Raw genomic sequence first — 9,736 nt, 5'->3', positions numbered from 1 at the left:
GCAACATTTCTTAGGGAGTTGAATTTTTTGTGGCTTCCATGTTCCCACGTAGAAGTTTGTGTAAGGCTATTTATAGCCATTTATGTTTATTGAATGAAGATGGAGCAGTTTTCATATTTCTTCTCAATTCACGTATATAATACATACATACATACGTTGAGCTTGAGTTGTGTAGTGTGTGTTTGCAAAGGGGCCTGAATCTACATACACAACCTGGCACAATAGTTTAATTCAAATCTTATGAATTTACTGAATGTAAATTGTTGTAAAGCAAAACTGAAAATATAGCGAGCTAGGAAACTAATTTAATACCATACAAATGCTTTTAACAAACGACTCAAGCTTGCTCATAAAAGTTGCTCTCTAATTCATCTCTAGATATGGAAATAAACGCATCCAATTGTTTAGCAGGAAGGGAGATACCGATTTCAATATCAGCCGGTGAATCTTTGCACGCGTTAACGGATATGTTGATAAGTGAGAATAAATATATTTTGTCTTTTAAGACAAAATATATCTTCGGTCTTTATGCTGCTTATCATCTGGGTATCATGGTTGTATCTTTTACCGAAAAATAACGGGGACGCAAGTCAAGATCTTCCATGATACTATACATACGTGTGCATATTACATACTGCATTCGACCTCAATAAGTGATAAACAATCACATGTCCATATCAAATAAGTGATAAAATATCACATTTATCCGGGAGTCAAGTTCGTCTCTCTGCTGTACGGAAGTACTGACCTGTTCACGGACTTGCTCCTGTGCCCTCATGCATCGAAAATCAAGTTCCTCATCAATAAGTGATTCTATCACAAAGGGCTTGTTTTCAAATCAAAATAAGTGAGAATCTCACATCAATATACGGTCAAACAGATGATAATCGGTATACTCACCGGTAAGATGAACCCTCGTGCATACCTTGATACGGGAATGTGTCGTGATGTGGATGAACACCGGTCGGTAAGTTTTAAATCATACCTTAATGTATCTCCTAAACATGATTACATCTGATAAGTTGAGCTTAAGTGGACAACAATACCGATAATTGTTATAGGATGCTTATCTTAATGTTAACTAACTGAACAACAAGAGTGTTTTGGCATGACCGTACACTGATATGATTCTCTTACCCTCGAAACTCGCAAAAAGAATGTATGTATATATTTATTTACTGCTTTCAGTATTTACATTTAGAAAAGTCAAAATACCAAAAAGATTTTAGGTGTGTTTCAATTTAAACTTTATAAAAGCCAAAAAGATTTTATTTCTATTTTATTTTCGATCGTACGATGTTGGAACTCGAGTCTTCGTTGCCTGAAACCTGAACGGAAACCGAAATGACTAAATCTTCATAAACGGTCGAAATTTGCATGTTTTGAAAGTTTGAAATTGAAAATGATAAATTTGTTAAACTTTCAAACTGTCGGACGGTGTTTGTTTGTGACTTGGTCATCCGTGTGTCACTTGTTTATGATTAACTATATTCCAAGCAGTTGTTCTCATTATGCGTTTAGATTTCTTGCATGTGCAGATTCTAAAGGCTAGGAGAACATGGTCGATGACAAAGCTTTGGAATGAAGACACGACATGAAGGCACTCAAATGATGAAGATAATCGAGTTGCCGCTGGCCATCGTCAACACCACAAGGATCTCACTTCATAAAGATAAAGTATTTCACGAGCATAACTCAAGGGGGAGCTTATGTTAAGGGGGAGTTTGTCAACACACTTCCTACATGATACGGGTAGTTTGTTGATACACTCTCTGCTCTCAAGATGTGAAGACTTTCAAGATCCTCCGACATTGAAGACATCAAAGGCTAATCTTGTGAGTAGTGTCCAAGGGGGAGTTTGTTGATACATATTTGTGGACACGACTCACGGAACGAGAACTCGAAGACCAAAGACCATCGAAGTTCGAGACGAGTCTACACCTATAGAGAATAAAGACAAAGCTACAGCCAAGGGGGAGTTTGTTGATGCACTTATGTCTGTACTTTGTCTGTATTCGGTCTATATGTAAACGATGTCCTAGTCAGTCCTGTAAGTTGACCAAGTCAACCGTCCTCCTGGTTTGACCTGGCGCAACAGTTAGAAATATATTATGTGAAGTGTCTGAGTCGAAGGATGAGCAATCGAAGGATTATGTCTATCCTTCGATTGGCTCGAAAGATAAACCACGAAGGATACTGATGGACTTCGAAGGATATGCTATCCTTCGAAGTATATATGGATCCTTCGATGGAAATTGTGGTCGACAGATAGTCCTTCGGACAGTCTGTCTAATCCTTTGACCAGACCTGCTGTGTGTGGGTATAAATACCCATGTAGTGTGTTGTGTTAATAGACAAGACAAGGGACTTGAGAGGCTTGTGAGATAGATGCACACATAGAGAGAGCTTGAGAGCATTCTATCAAAACACACACACACACACTAGAGAGTTTGCAAGTTAGATTTGTAAACATTGTGCTTGTAACCGGAACCTTCATTCGTATTAATACAGTGGTGTTAATCGGTGAATCCTTGTGTGTTTGTGTTTATGCTTGTCTCAACCCGGTTTGCTTGCTAGCTTGGATTCCGCACTCGCTAGTGGGTTTGTATAACAAGGTTTAGGTTCGTCATCCTCCGGAAAGGGACCTACAGGATATAGACCCGTTGTAATCAATAGACGGAGTCTCATGCTTTTTCGCCTTCCCCCATCCAAAATCAACATCGTAGACCTTGTACTTTGGGGTTCCAGACACCCCAATCGTCGGCACAGGTTCGTAGGCTTTCTCAAGCCAGGTTTCGGCATCTTTCATCAGTGCATCTTTATTTTTTATCGTCTCGCTTAGCGCTTTTCCAAATACTTCAGCAGCTGTACGGAATCCGGTGTTACTTGCTAATAGTGTGCTTTTTGTTGGTGTACAAAGACATGGACCAACACAATTACCAAAATAAGTTTGAGGGAGTGGTGGATGGATTCTAGATCTCCAATCCACAACACACAAAAACCTTTCTAGATCGTCATCGCCTGCTTGCCCACCAATTCTAGCACGCGATTTCGCTATGCAACTCCATACGTAAGCACATGCCACGGAAAATGAAGATACATATTCGAGTGTTGGCAGCTGGACCGATATCCATTTCTTTAACCGGTTGATGTGGGCTTGGGTTAAAACAAGCGTGGCACGAGCTTTATCGGTGTCACCTACAAGCTGAGGTAGTTTGTATTCCTCATCAATGGTTTCAATCCCTGGTTGATTGCAACAAATTTCATCTAAAGATTCTGGATACTTGATCACTCTCTCATAGAACGGCAAAGATCCACTCGCTATGAATAACTCATCCGTACCATGTTTAGCGATCGATGTCCACGCGTTCAAGAAGTTAAAGCGTGTGGTCGCGTCACAAAGGCAATGGTGGTTCGTGAGCCCAATAGAGATCCCCTTATTCGGGAAAAGTGTTACTTGCACTGAGAATAGAGGGATGGTGACATGATTGGACACTTTTGATGGTTGTCCCAACAAAGGTACAAGTGGATAGAACTTGTGACATTCACGAGGATGATTTCCTATGAGATCATCAAAATCAAGATCACATTCTGCGAACGTAAGTGCGACCGCATCACCTTCGACATGACGGATTTCGGGTCTTTTGCCATTCGGCGAACGATTTGGATTAGGAAACACAATCAGGTTCCCTGCGAACGGGAAAAAGTGCTGAAGAGTTATGGATAATGAGTGTTTAAGTTTAGGAACTATTGTTTCGAGGAAATATGAGGTAGGATGAGGGAACTCGTAAAAGAAAATTTGGTGGATCGGGAAGAAGAGTAGCCATGCTGAATCAAAGAAAGTAAGTGGTAGAGATCTGTCCCCGATGGCGGCAGGTGGTGGAGATATTCGACACTTTTCAAGAACGTTCAACATCTTAGTGGTGGGTTCCTTGAATCCTTTTGTTTGGTTTGTGTCATTGTTGTTAGCGTAATCGGTTATATAATCAAGACTACCAATCAGGAAGGCACACTTGCACACCACTTTCAATAGAATAAAGTATTAATCGTCAAAGTATTAAATTCTAAAATTGCCGTGTTCATAAGAGTGTCTACATTGGTGGTAAGCTAGGCTAGTCCGGAAATAAGTAATTAGGTAATCAAGATTTAATTGAGGTAGGATGAGGGAACTCGTAAAAGAAAATTTGGTGGATCGGGAAGAAGAGTAGCCATGCTGAATCAAAGAAAGTAAGTGGTAGAGATCTGTCCCCGATGGCGGCAGGTGGTGGAGATATTCGACACTTTTCAAGAACGTTCAACATCTTAGTGGTGGGTTCCTTGAATCCTTTTGTTTGGTTTGTGTCATTGTTGTTAGCGTAATCGGTTATATAATCAAGACTACCAATCAGGAAGGCACACTTGCACACCACTTTCAATAGAATAAAGTATTAATCGTCAAAGTATTAAATTCTAAAATTGCCGTGTTCATAAGAGTGTCTACATTGGTGGTAAGCTAGGCTAGTCCGGAAATAAGTAATTAGGTAATCAAGATTTAATTGGTATTATTTTGTATTTATATATAGGGTAAAGATCAAATAGGAAGTTAATTTTCGCTAGGAAGGATAGGAAGCAATCTCAGCCGTTCATCATAAATTTTTAAATTTTTGGACGCGTGGGCTTTTTCGTCATTTTACATTATCAAATCTTCGTTCTAATTTATAGATTTTGTTACTTCTTTTCTTAGTTCATCGCTCTCATAACAGAATTGAAGATTCCATATCCCTAAATCGCCTTCGATCGCAAATTCAACTCTTTTCAAACATTAATCTTCTTTCGTTTGTCAATTCGATAACTTCAATGTCTTCGTCCGACTTTGCTGGTATGTTTAGCTTCAATTTTGTGTTATTTTTTGTAATTTTTGTCCAAATTTCATTTTTTTACGTTTTATAATTCGTGTTTCTGTAATTAATATTTGATATTTCATAAGTTTAATTGTTATTGTTGTATAATCTAACTTAATTTGTTTGTTTTGTTTCTTCATCATTTTATTGCGTTTTAGTTAATAGTTGCGTTTTATGATATTAATTAAATTAAATGCATACAAACTTGTAGTTTAAGATTTATGTAATATAAAACTAAATATTAGCTATAACTGTTATTGTTGTACAATTTTTGTTTGTTCATCATTGGATGCGTTTTACTGAATGTATTGCGTTTTATGCATTTACTCATAATACTTCTTATACAAACCTTAAAGGTCTGTATTTCTAAATTATTATATATATATATATACTTTGAGATTTAACAGTAAACACATTATTATTTAGGTTGTAATGCGTTTTATGATTTTTTGTAAAGTGTTTCAGATCACATGATGCGTTTTACTGAACATATTTTTAGGCTTATCAGTAAAAACATTATTCTGTAAGAGGTTTTCCGTTTTATATTCTTTTTAATTGTTTCAGATAATATTTCCAAGTGGGAGGAACGTGTATGCATAAACAGTGGAAGAAAGTTTTTCAAACCTAAAGTCAGTGGATCTCTTACACCTGCTGTTGGAATGCTTTTTAAGTCATTTGATGAGGCATTTGCATTTTATCAGAGATATGCACTTGCTGCAGGTTTTTCTGCAAGAAAAAATACCTCTTGGAAAAATGTTGGTGGTTTAGTAAAAATAAGATATATTGTCTGTTCAAAAGAAGGATTTCATGTTTCCAAAGCAATAGATTCTGGTTCAGTTGAGAATAGTAAAAAGATTGTTAGACGTAATAGAGGTTCAAAAAGAGTTGGATGCAATGCTCATGTGAAACTAATATTAGAGGACAATGATATGTTTAAAATCTACTTCTTTGAAGAAGAACATAATCATATCTTTGTTGAAGATAAAGATATTCATTTCTTGCCGGCTGCCAGAAGTATTGATTATGTGAAAGAAAGTTTTATATCTGGATTGTCTGCAATCAATATTGGACCTGTTAAAGCATTCAATATTATGAAAACAATATATGGTGGTTTTGGTGAAGTTGGAGATAGTAAAGTTGATTGTAAGAATTATAGAAGGGATTTGAATCTTTACATCGGAGAGTATGATGCAGAAATGGTAGTTAGGCGCCTTATTAGGAAGAAAGAATGTTGTCCTGGTTTCACATGTGATTATGTTATTGGTGAAGATAGAAGATTGAGAGGGCTTTTCTGGGCTGATGAGGAATCAAAAAAAAAAATTATACAGTGTTTGGTGACATATTTGGTTTTGATGCTACTTATAAATCAAACAAGTAAGTTTTTTTTATTTATTGCGTTATATAAATTCTATTGCGTTATATATCCTCTTCTAAATTTTCTAATGTTTTTTTAATTTTTTTTGTTCAGGTATGATTTGGTTTTTGTACCATTTACTGGTATTGATAATCATTTTAGGAATGTCACATTTGGTGGTGCATTACTTGGTTCGGAGACTGCAGATTCGTATAGATGGCTTTTAAGATGCTTTGTTAATGCTTTTGGAAGTGAGCCTAAAGTTGTTGTTACTGATCAAGATATTGCAATGAAGAGAGCTATTAAGGATGTACTTCCAAGAAGTAGGCATAGGTTATGTATGTGGCATATATGGGAGAAATTGAAGACAAAGGTATTAACTGCGTTTTATGTTATAACAAACTGCAATTTTATAATTGTTTTATTACTGCGTTTTATGTATTATACAATAAAATCCAACATTTTTAACAATAGAATTACAAAACAACAATTGCGTTTTACAATCAATGCTTCTTAAGTTATTGCGTTTTATGTTTAATGATTTTATAACTTTTGTTTCAGGTTGGTCCTGTTTTGTCAGCAAACACTGATTTTAATACAAGAATGACTCGTGTTGTTTGGAATGATACTATTATTCCAGAAGATTTTGAAACTGAGTGGCATTCAATAATGTCTACTTTTGGATTGGAAAATCATGAGTGGTTAAAAGACATGTACGATCTTCGATTTGATTGGATTCCTGCTTATTACCATGGAGAGGATTTGGCTGGGCTTATGCGTACTACCTCAAGATGTGAAAGCGAGAATTACTTCTTTGGTCAGATTTGCCATCCAAGATGTACACTTGTTGAATTTTTCACTCATTTTGAGACTGCAATGGATATTCAAAGGCATGAGCATAGGAGGAATGATCATGATACAAGGTATATTGAGTGTAAACCGTGGAGTGACTTTGTATTGGAGAAACAAGCATCAGAAATATACACCCAAACAATTTTTAAGGATATTCAAATTGAAATTGATGCTGCTATTACAAAGTGTATGTCAAAGTCTGTTGATACTGTGGGTGATGTTCAATATTTTGAAATAAAGGATTTCAGACAGCCATGCACATCTTTTTTCAAGGTAATTTTTTAAATTTATATTGTTTAAATATCTATTGCGTTTTATATTTCATCTTTAATTGCGTTTTAACATTATATGATCATATGGTTATATCTGTATTATATTTATTATTCATTGCGTTTTATATTACATTTCACTAATTTTATATATCTTTTTAATCTTATTTTACAGGTGCAATACAACAAAGAAGAAGATGGTTTAAGTATAAATTGTTCTTGCAAACGGTTTGAACAATTTGGTATATTGTGCCGCCATATATTTTACGTATTACGGTATGAGGATATTAGTGAGTTTCCTAGAAGATATGTTCATAGAAGATGGACGAGAGATGTCGTTTCAATGGGATCAAATCATTCCAATATTCGATTTGATGAAATTGGTAGGAATAGTGAGATTGATAAAGTTTATAGAGAGATTGTTGTTGCAAATGAGTACGTGGTTAATAGGCTGGTTGGCGATTTAGATGAATTGTGTCGTTACAGGGATCATATTAAAAGTTATATTGATAAAGCGGATGAGGTTATGGTTGCTGCGCCGCCTCCTACTCGCAAAGAAAGATTTGCTGATATTGGAGGGAACATAGAGAAACCTGATTCTATGATTCGTGTCCCCATCAAAACAAGGACCAAAGGATGCGGTGTACAAAAAAGGATCAAGTCTAATCGTGAGATTGCAATTCAGAAATCATCAAAGATCCAGAAATCGTGCCGTGTTTGTGGTGGAAAAGGACATAACAGTCGAACATGTAAAGATAAGGTTTCTTCTAATGCTATAGGTTCTAGCAATTGAATGTAATTATGTATACAAATTCTTTCGAAATCAGATATCAATAAGTAAAAAAAAATTTGTCATTGCGTTTTATGATGTTTTGGTTAATTGCGTTTTATGATAACAACAATATATTTGATCTTTACCATATACTTTATATGGTATTTCCAAATCACTTATCAGCTTTTTTTGGTTATTCCGTTTTATACATAGAACAATACAATATACTTTTAATGCTATTTGTTGATTATTGCGTTTTAATATCACACAGATCATACACAAAATTAAACAAGAAATGCAAGTGGATATAATAAACATTGCGTTATATAGATGATGATAGTTTTTAAACCCACAAACATGATGTTTTCAAAACACATAATTAAAGAAAAATTACTAGCATTATCAGCTTCATGGATCAAAGTTTGTTTCTTCATCGGATGAGAACCCTAAGCTTCCATCAGGGATTTCCTCATCACTTTCAGATTCAACCCAAAGTTCAACCTGTGAGACTACTGCGTTTTGGAGCTTCTCTGCAAATTTGCTACCAGAGTTGTTGATGATTGGTATTTCAGATAACTGCTTCAAAAACCCTAGATCCTCATTGGTAGATATGTCCTTTGGGTCATACATCTCCACTTCACCATCGTCCCAAGTCACTGAAACTTTGAAAGTTTCCTCAATGAACTCCCAAGATGTAACCTGGGCATCTTCAGGTGCAGTTTGATTCGGATCACCATATCTCTTGTGTAGAATTCTGAACAGTGCGGCTGATTGATTTGTGTAACAAGAAGGTGGTATACCTATTTCGTTCATTTTTTTCAAAACATCTTCATTGCAGTTATGAAGAACAGAAGCAACGAAATGGTATTTTATTTTTTTTCCATCAAGGAATTGAAGAACAAAATTGCCTCTTTTAACCCACCAAACTGATAGTTGTGCATTAGTCATTTTTAGGGTTTGTGTGTGTTGGGTATTTGGTGTATTTTTGGTGTATGATGAGAGCAATGTGAAAATAGTTTAGGTTTATGTTCTTATATATTGCTAGAGGAATTTGAATCAACTGTGTTTTTAATAATAAAAATGATTATTTTTTATTTTTTTTCTTTGAATTGAATGTTCAATCATACACAGTATTGGGTATCAGGAATCCAAAAGGCTTTTTAAGGCATTTTAAGGATTTTGGTCTAATCAACTGTATAAATTTCTATCATACACAGTTTTTTAAGGCTTTTTTTTGTATATTATTTTATTTTTTATAACATTTCGTTTAAGAAGATTATAATATATTATTTTTTTATTGTCCTTATTGTAATTATGTTTTTTGTGTTATAAAAAATTTAAAAAAAAAATGCATTGCGTTATAAATTATATTGCATTATATGTTTGGTAATGAATAATTAGAAAAAACATTGCGTTTTATAATCAAAACATATTAAAATTAAAATTGACAATGTTGAGTTATAACATACTTTTAAAATGATGCGTTTTATAAATTGTATATATATTTTATAAATTTTTTTCAAAATAATGTTTAAATAATTTTAAAGGATACATATTGCGTTATAAAATAACAAACAAATAAGTGCATTCATCAAAATATTGTGTTATA

At 34.7% G+C, this 9,736-nt stretch overlaps 2 protein-coding genes across 2 annotated transcripts; one reads left to right on the top strand and one right to left on the bottom strand.

Annotated features, from left to right (window-relative positions):
* Positions 1-320: 320 nt before the first annotated feature.
* On the bottom strand, positions 321-3,916 carry LOC110896848 (malonyl-coenzyme A:anthocyanin 3-O-glucoside-6''-O-malonyltransferase). The gene is made up of 2 exons (XM_022143923.2): positions 2,657-3,916; positions 321-469 (listed from the first exon to the last, which is right to left on the bottom strand). Exons 1-2 carry the CDS (start codon positions 3,914-3,916, stop codon positions 338-340), a joined length of 1,392 nt encoding a protein of 463 aa, XP_021999615.1. The 3' UTR covers positions 321-337.
* Positions 3,917-6,523: 2,607 nt separating this feature from the next.
* LOC110893101 (protein FAR1-RELATED SEQUENCE 5-like) lies at positions 6,524-8,148 on the top strand. Its single transcript, XM_022140222.1, has 3 exons — positions 6,524-6,607; positions 6,796-7,359; positions 7,531-8,148. Exons 1-3 carry the CDS (start codon positions 6,524-6,526, stop codon positions 8,146-8,148), a joined length of 1,266 nt encoding a protein of 421 aa, XP_021995914.1.
* Positions 8,149-9,736: the final 1,588 nt, after the last annotated feature.

The sequence above is a fragment of the Helianthus annuus genome, chromosome 12 (assembly GCF_002127325.2).
Source record: "Helianthus annuus cultivar XRQ/B chromosome 12, HanXRQr2.0-SUNRISE, whole genome shotgun sequence".
NCBI classification, from domain to species: domain Eukaryota; kingdom Viridiplantae; phylum Streptophyta; class Magnoliopsida; order Asterales; family Asteraceae; genus Helianthus; species Helianthus annuus.
This window is presented reverse-complemented; position numbering and strand designations above follow the sequence as displayed.

Coding starts and splice junctions, on each gene's coding strand:
- LOC110893101 (XM_022140222.1), top strand. CDS start 6,524: ATGAAGAGAGCTATTAAGGATGTACTTCCAAGAAGTAGGCATAGGTTA. Junction 6,608..6,795: donor GGGAGAAATTGAAGACAAAG/GTATTAACTGCG, acceptor CTTTTGTTTCAG/GTTGGTCCTGTTTTGTCAGC. Junction 7,360..7,530: donor CATGCACATCTTTTTTCAAG/GTAATTTTTTAA, acceptor CTTATTTTACAG/GTGCAATACAACAAAGAAGA.
- LOC110896848 (XM_022143923.2), bottom strand. CDS start 3,916: ATGTTGAACGTTCTTGAAAAGTGTCGAATATCTCCACCACCTGCCGCC. Junction 470..2,656: donor CTATTGATTACAACGGGTCT/ATATCCTGTAGG, acceptor TCACTTATCAAC/ATATCCGTTAACGCGTGCAA.